This window comes from Schistocerca nitens, chromosome 6 (genome assembly GCF_023898315.1).
Source record: "Schistocerca nitens isolate TAMUIC-IGC-003100 chromosome 6, iqSchNite1.1, whole genome shotgun sequence".
Lineage (NCBI taxonomy): Eukaryota > Metazoa > Arthropoda > Insecta > Orthoptera > Acrididae > Schistocerca > Schistocerca nitens.
Genome location: NC_064619.1, coordinates 17,993,693 through 18,010,245, shown reverse-complemented (window position 1 = coordinate 18,010,245; position 16,553 = coordinate 17,993,693). Strand labels below are relative to the sequence as shown.

Here is a 16,553-nt window from a genome sequence, read left to right as displayed (position 1 = left end):
ACGCAACTAATTCCATTTTGTGGACGATGTTCCTTCTGACAATATCTGTCAAAAAAAAAAAAAATCCAAAGAAATATGGCATAAAGGTTCTTGGCTTGGTAGACTCCATGATATTTAATCTTGTGAACTTTGAAATATATGTAGGTACGCAGCAAGATGGTCCTTTCAACAAATCAAACAATCCTTCAGAAATAGTGCAACATCTTGTTATTCCTTCAGAAAGTACTGGCAGAAATATAACTACTGACACCTGGAACACCAGTGTGCCTCTTGTAAGAATTCTACTGAAAAAATGGTTGACAGTAGTAGTAACATTATGAAAGGACAAAATATTATATTCCCCCAAAAGTTTTGGCACAGTACACAAAGAACTGTAACTTCAAGTCTGTCTGGTTTTACAAAAAATGTAACAATGGTGTCATGTGTTCCAGTCTAATCATGATCTGTTGTACTCATCTCCATCTATAATGATGGAGAGTTTGATGAAGATATAGACCCTCAGAAAAAGCTGGAAGACATGTTTCACAACCATAGAAAAGGTGGAGTAGAAGAAACTGTTAAAAAGGACCAACTTTTGATGTATTCAGTTAATTTAATGAGTTAAGTTTTAATTGAAATTTCTGTAAATTTAACTTCAAACAATGTGTAGCTTCAGCACCTATTATTGTGATGACATATAAGGGGCCAATTTTTGGTCACGAGACAGTCAGTCCATGGCCAAGTTTCAGACGAGTAACCTGTGCTGGTTAGAACAACAACAATGCTCCAACTTAACAGTGTCATAAGTGTTAAACAATTTGGCCCTGTGTAAAAACAATGTCAGTGTCAGCTCCATATGAACCTGTTTATTCTTCAAGAACTGTGAATTATGTGGTTATGTTTTTACTGCTCGTAAATGTTCAACAGTAAACTATTACAGCGGTATCTGGAGGTTCGCTGGCAAATTATTAATGAGGCTTATGAAAAGTTTAAACAATAGTGTACTAGCCATACATATATAACTGTATTATTGAGGAATTGTGCAAAGTGAAAGTAAAAGTCAGTAAAACGTAACTGTGCATCTGTTGGCTATATTGTTTACCGCAGTCGGCATCCAAATTACAAACCCTACTTTTCAGCCAGTGTAGCAAAGCAGTACATCACCACCGAGAGCAAAAAACTACGAAATAAAGCAGGTGGAACCACTACAACACCTCCATCCACATTAAATCCAGCAGTCAGAACAGTACATGCATTTCAACAGCTGCCATCTCTTCCACACAAAAATATCCTTCCCATACCACCTGGCCACTTGGGGATGGTGTACCTGCAGTGACAGAAACTCCCTTTGTCAAATACACTGAAGGTCTCACAAAGGCCTTCACAGACAGGCACTATCCCCCAGACCTAGTCCACAGACAACATTTCCCATGCCATATCCCAAAACACTCCCAATCCTCTCACCACCTCCAAGAACCTCTGTCACTCAACATCAGCTAGGACTGGAAAAACTGAACCATGTTCCTCATCAGGGCTTTGATAACCCATCATCGTGCCCTGAAATGATGGACATCCTACCTGGGACCACGTCCCGCCCCTCCTAAAGTGGTGTTCTGGTACCCGTCCAACCTCTACAACGTCCTAGTCCATACCTATGCCAATCCCAGTCCCAACCCCTCGTCAGAGGGATCATTTCCTAGAGGAAGACCCAGGTGCAAGACCTCCCCCCCCCCCCCCATGCACACTGTCCTGTCATAAGCTTGTCCTACCACATCAGAGGCTGAGCCACCTGTGAAAGCAGCCATGTTATATACAAGCTCTGCTGCAATCACTGCACAGCCTTTTATATTGGTATGACTATTAAGCAGCTTTGCACCAGGATGAATGGCCACTGCCTAGCTATGGCCAAAAACAAAGTGGAACACCTAGTGGCACAACATGCAGCTAAGGCCGGTATTACACTATCAAATTTCTTTGTCAAAGATTTGATCAAAGATGTGATCCAATATATTTGACAAAGATCTTTGACGTAGCGCTACAAGGGGTATTACACTGTCATCAAATTTTTCGTCAAAGTTCAAGATGGCTGACAACAACTTGTTATTAACCGCAGCAGTTCTACGTACTCCAATTGCGTTGTGTGCACATGCGGAAAAGAAGTGGGGGGAAAAAATGGAACCATACATACGAGGTTGACAGTCTTAAAAGTCCTGGGATTACAACTTCATAATAAATTCAGTTGGGAGGAGCACACCACAGAACTGCAGAAACGCCTTAACAAATCTGTATTTGCAATTCGAGTGTTAGCAGACATAGGCAACATAAAAATGAAAAAGCTTGCATACTTTCATTCCATAATGTCATATGGGATAATATTTTGGGGTAAATCTTGAAGTCAAACAAAAGTTTTCAAGGTCCAAAAGCGTGTAATACGTATTATTTGTGGAGTAAATTCACGGACCTCCTGCAGAAACCTCTTCAAAGAACTGGGTATACTAACTACTGCCTCTCAGTATATTTACTTCTTAATAAAATTTGTCGTAAATAATATATCTCTTTTTCCAACAAACAACTCAGTTCATACATACAATACCAGGAACAAAAATGATCTGCACAAGGACTTATAAGCACCTACTTTAGTTCAAAAAGGGGTCCACTACTCAGGAACACTCATCTTCAATAATTTGCCAGGAAACAAAAAATTTAGTTACAAATAAAGATCAGTTTAAAAGGAGCCTGAAAGACTTATTAGTGGCCTACTCCATTGACGAATTTTTTAATAGAAACAAATGATGTATTGTATTTATTCATACTATTAGTATTTTTATTTCAGCTTAAAAAAATCGACATGTTCCACATCCACGAGGATCTCCTCAGCACGGATCTATGGAACGAAAAACTAATCTAATCTGGGTGAAGCCGTGGGTTTTACGACACGATAAAAGCATTCAACAAAACTTGTTACGTGAGCATACAGTGGAAGACGTCAAGTCGTACATCAATTACTTAAGAATGGATGAGCATACATTTCTGTATGTGCTCAATGAAGTGGATCCTCATATCACAAAGCACAATTTTCACTTAAGAACTGCTACACCTTCAGAAGACAGGCTCACTATAACACTCCGATTCCTTGCTACAGGAGAGGGTTATGTTAGGTTAGGTTAGGTTAGGTTAGGTCTCCAATCTTCTTAATCTATTTTTGTATTCAGGGTGCCTCACGTTGTAAAGCGCCTCATCAGCTTCAGACATCTCTATTAATTCTGTAGTTGTCGGCACACACCAATTGTATTTACCGGCAATGGTTATAAAAACACTACAGACGACAGAACGCTGCAGCGATGCTAGCGCTCCGCGTGGTAACATATCGCATTGCAGTGAAGAGAAGAGAAGCGATTTCTTTGATCAAATATACGGCCTCGGCCTAGATTTGATCAAATATTGGACGACATTTGTCAAAGATCCCTATTACACTATCAAATATCTTTGACAAAGATATTGGACAAAGATATTGGACAAAGATATTGGACAAAGAAATTTGATAGTGTAATACCGGCCTAACCATAACAAGCTTGATTTCAATGGCTGCTTCACAACCCGGGCCATCTGGATACTCCCCTCTACCACCAGCATTTCTGAACTGCGCAGATGAGAGTTATCCTTAGAACACATTCTCCACTCCCGAAATTATCCCAGCCTCAACCTACGGTAACCTACTATCACCACACTCGCCACCCAACAGTTTCTGCCCCCTCTGTCTTATTGCCTCTTCCTAATCCACACCCTCTAAGCCTCACTGTGTGCTGCCCTTTGCCAATTCACCCACCTGTCTTTCTGCCTTCTCCGCTCCCCTCCCTTCCCCACAGCCTTTTGATGCTGTGCCTGGCAGCCTTGTCCTGCCATCTAGCACATGAACACCCTCTACGACAGACAGTGCTCTTCTCATGCCCCATTCATACCCTGCTATCCTTCCCCCTCCTAATCCAGATTGCTGCTTTCGTTCAATGCGGCAGTTGCATTCTGGCCAGAATGCCTGAAGACTGCAGTTACGTGCTTTGGCCAAAAACTCAATGTGTAACGGTCTTTTTGTTGTGCCTGTCTGCAGCTCAAAGTGAAAACTTGTGTAAACAAAACAAAAACAAAATTTGAATGATATTATCATCTCTGTGCCAGACCAAGAATTCCCCCTCCCCTTGTACTTGTAATTACACTGCCGGACAATCTGATATGTACAATACCTTGCAGTTTTAGCATGAATGAAACAGTTACTCCCTTCCCTCCAAATGAAAAACATTATTCATTAAATATTTCAGTGCTACTTATGGGAGACCTAATTTAACAATTAATGCTGAAAGTACACAAGAATTATTAATATGAAAACTTTTGATCTTACAACACAAATGCTCCAAAATGTCAATCAACAACAAAAATGTTTGCATAAAAACAAGATAGGCTATGTCATAGATACAAATATTTAGCAGCTAACTATCCTCGGTTATTCTGGAATTGCTTCTGAACAAAGTGAATCCAGTCTGGAAACAGACAGGCAAAACTGTCACACACTGGAAAGACTGTGATTAAACCTTACTACTAGTCTTTGAAACAGACAACATGGATCTGTAAAATGTGAGTTATAATGACATCGTTCTCCAAAATTTTTATCAGCTTGTTGACTAAACAGAGTACTATGGACCCCAAACTAAAAAGCTGTAACAAAATTTGACAGTTTACCTTTCAGATGAAGATTGTGCTGCACAACTTCTTCAAGCTTTTTGTGAACCTCTTCTGGACTCAAGTCAGCAGATAGCGGTTCCGGTAAGTTCGATGGTGTCTAAATGCATAGCATAGGAATCATAAAAATTATGGACATAAAAGAGATTGCACTGCACAATTTTCTCTTATATGCATACCTGATAATCTGTCAACATAAGTTCATTAAAACTTGGTGGCTGTGAGACAATAGTAATATCACTTGCAGGCTGTCTTTCAGATTCATGAGGTGATGTTCCCAAAACAACAAACGATCCTTCACTTGACATTGAGGAAAGTGGGTCGTGTCCAGGAGTTTTTGAAGTCTCATCCTTTTCATTGACTTTTACCATTTTAACACTGTAAGCAGAAATTATAGATGTCAGTCACTTGACATGTATTTCACTTAGTATTATCAACTCTTTTGTAAACTAAGACTACTCTTTTTTCCCCAACAACTGACAGATAAAGACCAAACTCACAATGTAAATATAGAAGTAGTGAACACGACAAAGCCTATATCTTTCTTTCCATGTAAGTTGTATTTTCAGCAAAAAGCTCAATATTTCAACAAACACACAAATTTATAATATAAAATTATGGTTACCTCCAGTGCACATGCTAATTCTGCAATCCATTGTAAACATATTCACTTATAATTATCTTACCGAACCATTCCACAACAGAAAATACATGAACTATGAAAAATATCAGACACGCATTTCGATGCTTTAATTCTATTGTGTGGAATCAGAGTCAGTTTCCTGTTCTATTTTTAGTAATGTCATGTTAGAATGAATGGTGCACTGTGGCACGAATGGGGTGATATTGTCCTTGGGGTGGGGAACTGCCCCTAAAGGCGGAAGAATCAGCAATGATTAACAATATGAGGATGCAGAAGGCAGTGGAAACCACAGCATTAAAGATATGTAACATGCATCCACAAGACTTGTAGCCCGTAACTGAAAAACATGTCACGATGATCTCTCCATTGGCAAAGAGATTCTGGAATAGTCCCTCATTCGGAGCTCTGGGATGGGAGTGCCAAAGGGGAGATGACAATGAGAAGAAGACTGAATAACCATCGAAAGGGTAATGTTCTACAAATCAGGGCGTGGAATGTCAGAATCTTGAACAAGGTAATGAAGATAGAAAATCTGAAAAGGGAAATGCAAAGACTCAATCTAGATATAGTAGGGTCAGTAAAGTGAAATGGACAAAAGACAAGGATTTCTGGTCAGTTGAGTATAGGATAATATCAACAGCAGCAGAAAATAGTATAACAGGAATAGGAACTGTTATGAATAGAAAGGTAGGGCAAAGAGTGTGTTACTGCGAACAATTCAGTGATAGAGTTGTTCTTATCGGAAATGACAGCAAACCAACACTGACAATGATAATTCAAGTATACATGCCGACGTCGCAAGCTGAGGATGAAGAGCCAGAGAAATTATATGAGGATAAAGAGTAATACAGAACGTAAGAGGAGAGGAAAACTAATAGTCATGGAGACCTGGAATGCAGATGTAGGGAAAGGAGTAGAAGAAAAGGTTACAGGAGAATATAGGCTTGGGACAAGGAATGAGAGTGGAGAAAGACTAATTGAAATCTGTAATAAATTTCAACTAGTAATAGCGAATATCTTGTTATGGAATCACAGGAGGAGGAGGTATACTTGGTAAAGGATGGGTGATACGGGAAGATTCCAGTTAGATTACATCATAGTCAGACAGAGATTCCAAAATCAGATACTGGATTGCAAGACATCCCCCCCCCATGAACCATGGACCTTGCCGTTGGTGGGGAGGCTTGCGTGCCTCAGCAATACAGATAGCCGTACCGTAGGTGCAACCACAACAGAGGGGTATCTGTTGAGAGGCCAGACAAACGTGTGGTTCCTGAAGAGGGGCAGCAGCCTTTTCAGTAGTTGCAAGGGCAACAGTCTGGATGATTGACCGATCTGGCCTTGTAACAATAACCAAAACGGCCTTGCTGTGCTGGTACTGCTAACGGCTGAAAGCAAGGGGAAACTACGGCCGTAATTTTTCCCGAGGGCATGCATCTTTACTGTATGGTTAAAATGATGATGGCGTCCTCTTGGGTAAAATATTCCAGAGGTAAAATAGTCCCCCTTTCGGATCTCCGGGCGGGGACTACTCAAGAGGATGTCGTTATCAGGAGAAAGAAAACTGGCGTTCTACAGATCGGAGCGTGGAATGTCAGATCACTTAATCGGGCAGGTAGGTTAGAAAATTTAAAAAGGGAAATGGATAGGTTAAAGTTAGATATAGTGGAAATTAGTGAAGTTCGGTGGCAGGAGGAACGAGACTTCTGGTCAAGTGACTACAGGGTTATAAACACAAAATCAATTAGGGGTAATGCAGGAGTAGGTTTAATAATGAATAGGAAAATAGGAATGTGGGTAAGCTACTACAAACAGCATAGTGAACGCATTATTGTGGCCAAGATAGATACGAAGCCCACATCTACTGCAGTAGTACAAGTTTATATGCCAACTAGCTCTGCAGATGACGAAGAAATTGAAGAAATGCATGATGAAACAAAAGAAATTATTCAGATAGTGAAGGGTGACGAAAATTTAATAGTCATGGGTGACTGGAATTCGGTAGTAGGAAAAGGGAGAGAAGGAAACGTAGTAGGTGAATATGGATTGGGGCTAAGAAATGAAAGAGGAAGCCGTCTGGTAGAATTTTGCACAGAGCACAACTTAATCATAGCTAACACTTGGTTTAAGAATCATGAAAGAAGGTTGTATACATGGAAGAATCCTGGAGATACTAAAAGGTATCAGATAGATTACATAATGGTAAGACAGAGATTTAGGAACCAGGTTTTAAATTGTAAGACATTTCCAGGGGCAGATGTGGACTCTGACCACAATCTATTGGTTATGACCTTACATTAAAACTGAAGAAACTGCAAAAAGGTGGGAACTTAAGGAGATGGGACCTGGATAAACTGAAAGAACCAGAGGTTGTACCGTGTTTCAGGGAAAGCAGAAGGGAACAATTGACAGGAATGGGGGAAAGAAATACAGTAGAAGAAGAATGGGTAGCTTTGAGGGATGAAGTAGTGAAGGCAGCAGAGGATCAAGTAGGTAAAAAGACGAGGGCTAGTAGAAATCCTTGGGTAACAGAAGAAATATTGAATTTAATTGATGAAAGGAGAAAATATAAAAATGCAATAAATGAAGCAGGCAAAAAGGAATACAAACGTCTCAAAAATGAGATCGACAGGAAGTGCAAAATGGCTAAGCAGGGATGGCTAGAGGACAGATGTAAGGATGTAGAGGCTTATCTCACGAGGGGTAAGATAGGTACTGCCTACAGGAAAATTAAAGAGACCTTTGGAGAGAAGAGAACCACTTGTATGAATATCAAGAGCTCAGATGGAAAACCCAGTTCTAAGCAAAGAAGGGAAGGCAGAAAGGTGGAAGGAGTATATAGAGGGTTTATACAAGGGCGATGTACTTGAGGACAATATTATGGAAATGGAAGAGGATGTAGATGAAGATGAAATGGGAGATAAGATACTGCGTGAAGAGTTTGACAGAGCACTGAAAGACCTGAGTCGAAACAAGGCCCCAGGAGTAGACAACATTCCATTAGAACTACTGATGGCCTTGGGAGAGCCAGTCATGACAAAACTCTACCATCTGGTGAGCAAGATGTATGAGACAGGCAAAATATCCTCAGACTTCAAGAAGAATATAATAATTCCAATCCCAAAGAAAGCAGGTATTGACAGATGTGAAAATTACCGAACTATCAGTTTAATAAGTCACAGCTGCAAAATACTAACGCGAATTCTTTACAGACGAATGGAAAAACTGATAGAAGCGGACCTCAGGGAAGATCAGTTTGGATTCCGTAGAAATGTTGGAACACGTGAGGCAATACTAACCTTACGACTTATCTTAGAAGAAACATTAAGAAAAGGCAAACCTACATTTCTAGCATTTGTAGACATAGAGAAAGCTTTTGACAACGTTGGCTGGAATACTCTCTTTCAAATTCTGAAGGTGGCAGGGGTAAAATACAGGGAGCGAAAGGCTATTTACAATTTGTACAAAAACCAGATGGCAGTTATAAGAGTCGAGGGGCATGAAAGGGAAGCAGTGGTTGGGAAAGGAGTGAGACAGGGTTGTAGCCTCTCCCCGATGTTATTCAATCTGTATATTGAGCAAGCAGTAAAGGAAACAAAAGAAAAATTCGGAGTAGGTATTAAAATTCATGGAGAAGAAGTAAAAACTTTGAGGTTCGCCGATGACATTGTAATTCTGTCAGAGACAGCAAAGGACTTGGAAGAGCAGTTGAACGGAATGGACAGTGTCTTGAAAGGAGGATATAAGATGAACATCAACAAAAGCAAAACGAGGATAATGGAATGTAGTCAAATTAAATCGGGTGATGCTGAGGGGATTAGATTAGGAAATGAGACACTTAAAGTAGTAAAGGAGTTTTGCTATTTAGGGAGCAAAATAACTGATGATGGTCGAAGTAGAGAGGATATAAAATGTAGACTGGCAATGGCAAGGAAAGCGTTTCTGAAGAAGAGAAATTTGTTAACATCTAGTATAGATTTAAGTGTCAGGAAGTCGTTTCTGAAAGTATTTGTGTGGAGTGTAGCCATGTATGGAAGTGAATCATGGACGATAACCAGTTTGGACAAGAAGAGAACAGAAGCTTTCGCAATGTGGTGCTACAGAAGAATGCTGAAGATAAGGTGGGTAGATCACGTAACTAATGAGGAGGTATTGAATAGGATTGGGGAGACGAGAAGTTTGTGGCACAACTTGACTGGAAGAAGGGATCGGTTGGTAGGACATGTTTTGAGGCATAGAGGGATCACAAATTTAGCATTGGAGGGCAGCGTGGAGGGTAAAAATCGTAGAGGGAGACCAAGAGATCAATACACTAAGCAGATTCAGAAGGATGTAGGTTGCAGTAGGTACTGGTAGATGAAGAAGCTTGCACAGGATAGAGTAGCGTGGAGAGCTGCATCAAACCAGTCTCAGGACTGAAGACCACAACAACAACAACAACAACATTTATTAAAAGTGCATAACAATGTTTCATTCTGACAGCGTATTAATTCTGTAAATATTAGCAGTTCCACTTTATGTAATGTATTCACCTATTTTGACAATCTCCTGAAAATGACCAGAGTAGTAAGTATTACATTCAAATGTTTTGTTGTTTTATGTTGTACTTTCTGACATGTTCCACACCCATGAGAATCATCTCATTTTTTGGGTCTATGGAAAGCGATAATATTGTTCAACCTCTAGAAATAAAAAACATTCTATTTGCTGTTTAACATTTTTGTAACAAATTTTAATATATTGTGAATACTCATATCTTCATGCAAATAGTTCTTAAAAATAAAAAGATGTTATTTTTGTTAAAAAATTATTCCATATTTGTTAATTAACATTTCAACTTGTTAACGAATATGGAATTTAAAAAATGTTGGTACTACTTGGAGTCTAACCAGTGTCTTTACAATTACAATTTAGCTATGCTGTGTGCTGAACTAATAATGACTTTGTTAACGAACTGCATGTTTCGTATTTAACAGCAACTGGAAATATTCTAATCTTCAAAGGTAATTTTGTCAAGTTTTTGTGAGAACTGCGTCATACTACTGTAATACACTGATGTCCCAGCACTGACCTTTAAACATTGCAAGTACAAAGACTTTTGGAGAAGGCCACTCTTGTCAGTCACATTTGGTAAGACTTTAGAGTGATGTAAATATTGTTAACATGCTTTAAATATTCAGAAACGTATTACTGGGCACTTCATAAAACACAAAATTAAAATATCCTAAGACTATAATATCAATGAGTTACAACTGCAGTCTGTCAGCTCACACAAATACCTACATGCAGCAATTTGTGGGAATATGAAGTGGAATTCTCACACAGGCTCATTTGTAGGTAAACCAGATGGTAGGCTTTTGTCCACTTATAGGAGACTTTGAAAATGCAGGCTGGGTCATTCCAAATCAAATCACGCAGTCATGTCGTCCATCATCTCAGATTTTCATGAAATTTCGCACATTTGCTTATACTTATAATGTAAGAACATATGCAAAATCTTTTTGCTCTCAGGCTAAAACTTTTTTTTTATACTGAATTTTAACTGTAGTGATATTCTGATAACTAGAATCTGCAAGAATATCAATGCAAAATGGTACTTATCTACATAAATGCCCATAACTGATGTGTTTATGAAGCTTTTGATTTGGAATTTTTTTGTAAGTTAAGAGAAGCACATGCTTAAAAGACATGTAATTATTTAAGAAGTAATATCACTAACTGTTTCACATCCACCATGTCCAGTGTCTGTGGGCAGCTCATTGCAGACCTCCTTCATGAATCCAAGATACACATGCACATACCACATGGAAATTATTTTGTATTTTGTAATAGGATCTACATCACATATCATCCCTATTTAATCATAATAAATGTGTCAATGCAAATGTACTGTGATATAGAAATATTTTATAATAACTGAATCATGTTCAATGGATGAATCACGGAGGGAGAAGCCTCTCTGACACGGCAAGAGTCAAAAATGTACATTTAATGTGAGTAAACAACAGAATGACTTAGACCTACAAAAATATTGCTGAATTACTGTGCTAATTTTAGCCCACATACAGACAAAAGTAAACTCATACATCTTCATACACTATACATATTACCACCCAACTGTGGCTTGTGTCTATGTGTAGCTCTGCACTTTCCAATGGGTATAAGGGAGTCTGGTTAGGGTAGCTTCTTCTTCTTCTTCTTCTTCTTCTTCTCTCTCTCTCTCTCTCTCTCTCTCTCTCTCTCTCACACACACACTCTCTCTCTCTCTCTCTCTCTTTTTTAAGGATTCCATACCTCAATCGGTAAAAACAGAACCCTTACAGGATTACTTTGCTGTTCATCCATCTGTCTGTCTGTTCAACTGTCAAAAAACTATTTTCCTGAAGAATGGGTAGATGTATCAAATTAAAATGTATGTCATATACTGATGTATCCAATCCCTTGGTGGTGTAAAATATTAAAACTTGTTAATCAAGGTAATTGATAGATATGATCATTTATATCACATACTTTGATACTTGCAATGTCATTTATTAAAACCTAAAGGGTATTTCCCATTGATCTAAGACCATGAAATTTGGCAAGAAGCAAGGCTTCATAGTACAAGTAAAGGAAAAAAAAAAATCAGAAAATTGTTAACTTGTAATTGTCACACATTAATAAATTATTTCTTTTGGTATCTGACTTTGAACTTAAAATTAAAACATTCATGAAAATCTTAGAAGACCCAGGACCAATATCTTGCCAGTATCAATGTCGATAACAGGCAAATATCATCAAGATTCTGGATTTCTGGGATATCCGTCAATTTTCAACCTCATTTTATTCAGCAACCAGTTTCTGTGTTTTACTACGGCATCTTCAGGCCCCTGATCAATGTGTAGGAATAATCTACATCGCTTTTGATCAAAACAGGGGCCAGCAATACTAGTATTATTAGATATTTGTTTCAGTGACCACTTCAGTCATCGCCTGCCGACTGAAATAAGGTTGCAAATTGATGGCTGAAAGGCGTTTAATTTGACTTCCTCTACCAAACAGCTGAGTCCCTCAACCATCGCTAAAAAGATGGACATACAGAGACATTGATTTTATAGTCGTAGAAGACTACATTTTTTCGTTACATGAAGCGTAAAATTTTACATTTCTAAACATTTAAAGCAATTTGCCAGTCTTTGCACCATTTTGAAATCTTATAAAGATCTGACTGTATATTTATGCAATGTCTTTCACATAGTACTTCATTACAGACCAGCCACTTTGAAATTTTATAAAGATCTGACTGTATATTTATGCAACTTCTTTCACATAGTACTTCATTACAGATCAGTGCATCATCTGCAAGCAGTCTGAGGTTACTATTAATATTGTCCGCAAGGTCATTAATATACAACACAAACAGCAAGAGTCCCATCACACTTCCCTCAAGCACACCCAAAGTTACTTCTGCAACTGATAATAACTCTCCCTAGAATATAACACACTGTGTCCTTCCTACAACAAAATCCTCAATCCAGTCACAAATTTCGATTGATATCCCATATGATCATACTTCTTACATTATATGTAGATGTGGTACAGAGTTAAATCTTTTCAGAAATCGAGGAGTACAGTGTATAGCTGACTGCCTTAATACAAAGCTTTCAGCATGTCGTGAGAAAAGCACGAGTTGGGATTCACATGATGGATGTTTTCAAAAGCAATGCTGGTTGGCAAGGAATAGGTCATTATGTTCTAGGCACCTCATTATGTTTGAGCTCAGAATATGTTCTAAGACTCTACAGCAAATCAATGTCAAGGATACTGGACAGAAATTTTGTAGATCACTTCTTGTAGACAGGTGTGACTTGCGCATCATTTCAACTACTGGGCACGCTTTTTGTCTGAGTGACCTACTATAGTTTATATTTAGAAGAGGGCTAACTCAGCCGCAAATTCTGTATAGAATCTGATAGGGATTCCATCAAGCCCTGTAGCTTTGTTCAATTTTAATGATTTCTGCTTCATGGCAAAGAAACTGCTGTGCAAACATGCTTCGTTTGAGAAACAGTCTAGTAACCATGTATGCAGCAACAAGGAAGGAAAACTTTTATTGAGACAGTACCCAGGCATTTAACAAACACCTTCTAAGATAAAGCTACGTCTTGTAATATCTGCTTTTGTGTGAACTATGATCATATTAGAAAAAATTTTGAACTAAAGTATTTGCGACTTAGATTAGGGGAGGCTCATTTGCTTCAGCTAAAAGAGCAATAGTTGGTATGGACTGCACTGCCCTCGTGCATATCTTAGGTGTTTTTTACTGACATTTGTATAGTCTTAGACCTCTGTCCAGAGCTGACCCAAAACAAAGGCAAGCTAAAGTTTACTAACAGCTATCCACACACTGGATTTGAGCAGAGGCTACAGCAGAATTCAGCATTGTGTCATCAAGTTGGAGTCAGCTAATGACAAGCCCTTAACTAAATGATGTCTATATGGCTGGAAAATGCAAACTGACTGCACTGTCTGGCTGAACTCGCTGCATTTCCACATTGATATTTTTGTGCAGCCAACAAGTGCAGTTGACTGGTTTATGAGGTTAAAAGAAATTAAACAGTAAGGCCATCAGAGCATTCTTACTTCAACAGTTAAAGCCTATTGGATTCCATGAGGGGAAAACAGTGGACAGTGAATCTGATCTCTTGTATCATCTGACATACACAGCCAACCATAAAAAAGTAATAAGACCACAGTGATGTGGAGAAGGTGCGTGGGCCAGAACCAGCCATGGCCAACTGTGGCTAGTGCAGCAGCAGGAGGTCAACTTACACACCTAATGCATATCCCCCAGTCACTGCAAATTACTGGCAAAATACTTGAGTCATAGAATTGTAAAACAAGGTGACGAGACGACAATGGCAAACATTAAATGAGAAAGTCTTTTGTGACAGAGTCATTAGATAAAAAGTTCTCAGTTAACTTGCTGCATCGAACTTGAACAAAATGGTAGCCTCCATCATCAAAAGCTAGGAATTTTATCTGAGTATGAAGTGGCAAGTTAACTAAGAACTTTTCAGCCAACTTTAAATGTCAGTAAATAAACTACCCTGTAGGACAGAAACCACACCTGCCACCTGGAAGTCATCACCAACCAGAAGAAGCGGTGAGTCATCCAGCTCCACGTTCACCACAAGACAGTGATGCTGGGTCATTAACAGCATGTTGAGCATTAACAGGATATGGGGCAGCAACAGAGAGTTGTCATGAAGACAACCGGGTGGGTCCTGTCGACTGAGGATGTGACCGTGTGTCAACCAGGTACGGCCAGTACACAGTCAGCTAAGGATAGTAATAATGCCACAGACCCACCAGCCTGGCGCAAGTATTTCAAATGGATGTCTCTTTGGTGACTTGCATGTCACTGAGCCAGCACCTGGCATACCCAGACAGTCTACCAACCAAGAACTAACCAGGCCCAAAGCTGCTAAACTTTGGGTGGGACTGGTGTTTCCCATGTGGCAAAGCCAATGGCAGCGGGTTCATAGTGGTCATCACATAGCGTGACATTCCTCATTCCAAGCCTCCAAAAGCAGAAAACACAGTGGTGACAGCATGCCAGATCGCAGTATACTCATCTTTGTTTACTTCCATACTCCACAAGCCACCTCACAGTGTGTGGCAGAGGGTACTTGGTGTGCCAGAGTCTTTTCTCCCATTTCCTGTTCCATTTGCGAATGGTTCATGGGAAAAACGATTGCCCCCGTGTGGGCTTGACCCATCTTCATGGCCTTTTTGTGAGAAATATCTAGGAGAAAGCAATATATTGGTTGATTCTTCGAGGAAGGCTTGCTCTTGGAACTTTAACAGTAAACCACACTGTAATGCAGAATGCCTCACTTGCAGTGTCTGTCACTAGAGTCAGCTGTGCATCTCTGTAACACTTTTTCACTTACTAAGTGAACTTGTAATGAAAGTTCTGAACTTATTTGGATATTCTCTGTTTCTCCTATCATCATATCTGGTACAAATCCCAAACTGTCAAGCAATATTGAAGCCCAATCTTGGTAGTCTGCTATGCTAACTTATTTTCCAGGTTTCCCAATGTAAGTTGTGGTACAGAGGAAAACAATCAAGCTCCTAGTATCATGCAGGTCAGTAAGCAGATCGTGTATGATTGAAACCGATGTGTTCTGAGAAGAGCATCGGTTCGAGGTCTGTAGGTTGCTTAAAGCGTCACTGCAGATTACAAAATTTTTATGAGGTGGAGTGCTAAAACAAAGTTTGGCTTGGACAATGGCCACGAATTCTGCTGTAAATTCACTGCACCCATTTGATAGAAAGCACTGTTTGCGAACTCAAGAATGTGTGAAAGCATAGCCGATGTAGTCACCAACCTACAAGTCGTCCATACAGATGGCTTCTGATACAGGAAATTAGCTTTGAGGAACAAATGCTGAAATGCAAGGGGTCCACTGTCACTTCCACGGGTCCAAGAAACAGGTCCAGATGAACGTTCAGATGACATCCCAGTGCGGGAGGTGGGGGAGGAGGCTATGAAGATGTCTTAACAATAGTGTTTAATGATGGAAGGCAGAGGGCAGAGTGAAAAGACTCCACATGAACTACTCCTAGGATACCAAACCTGGGTCACTTTCGCAAATTGTGAATCCAGTTGCCCAGGAAAAGGATTTGTTGATTCAGCTGTAGAGAGTAGCATGAATTGGTAACTGGAGGTGTGTGTGATCTATAGAGGAGGAATCCCAGTCTCCGTCAGGAGACTGTTCACAGAACTCGTCCAAAAAGTGCCAGTCGTGAGCCAGATCCTTTGACAATGCACAGCCAGAGCTGTAATGCTGAGGAGGCGAAAACACCCACAATCCAGCTCAGATAGGATGAGGGCTTTCTAAAGATACAAGTGTGTGGAGCAGTTTGTACTGCAGGGGGTGTGATCGAGATAGTGTATAGTTCTGAGTTTCAACTGGCACTTCCTTTTAGAGTGGCAAATATGTGGTACCCACTTCAACTAGGTATCAAATAAAAGTACATTGGCATAAGTGCATACCATATGTTTTGACAGAGAAAAGGGGGATGCCGTTGGTGAGGACCCCGGCTGCACTTTCCTTATGGCATTCAACAGATGGCACACAACAGCACTCTTGGTTGAAGAACTGTAACAAAATACATAAAGTCGTAGACATGTAGGAACAGTGAGACCACA

At 39.7% G+C, this 16,553-nt stretch overlaps 1 protein-coding gene across 2 annotated transcripts in view; it reads right to left on the bottom strand.

Annotated features, from left to right (window-relative positions):
* Positions 1–16,553, bottom strand: part of LOC126262202 (optineurin) — a 125,613-nt gene that overhangs the window by 95,469 nt on the left and 13,591 nt on the right. For both annotated transcript variants that reach the window (XM_049958622.1, XM_049958621.1), the window contains exons 2-3: positions 4,890–5,088; positions 4,711–4,810 (exon numbers count right to left, since the gene is read on the bottom strand). In XM_049958622.1, coding sequence (XP_049814579.1) covers positions 4,711–4,810; positions 4,890–5,081 — 292 coding nt within the window. In that variant the 5' untranslated portion in view covers positions 5,082–5,088. The remainder of the gene's footprint in view (positions 1–4,710; positions 4,811–4,889; positions 5,089–16,553) is intronic.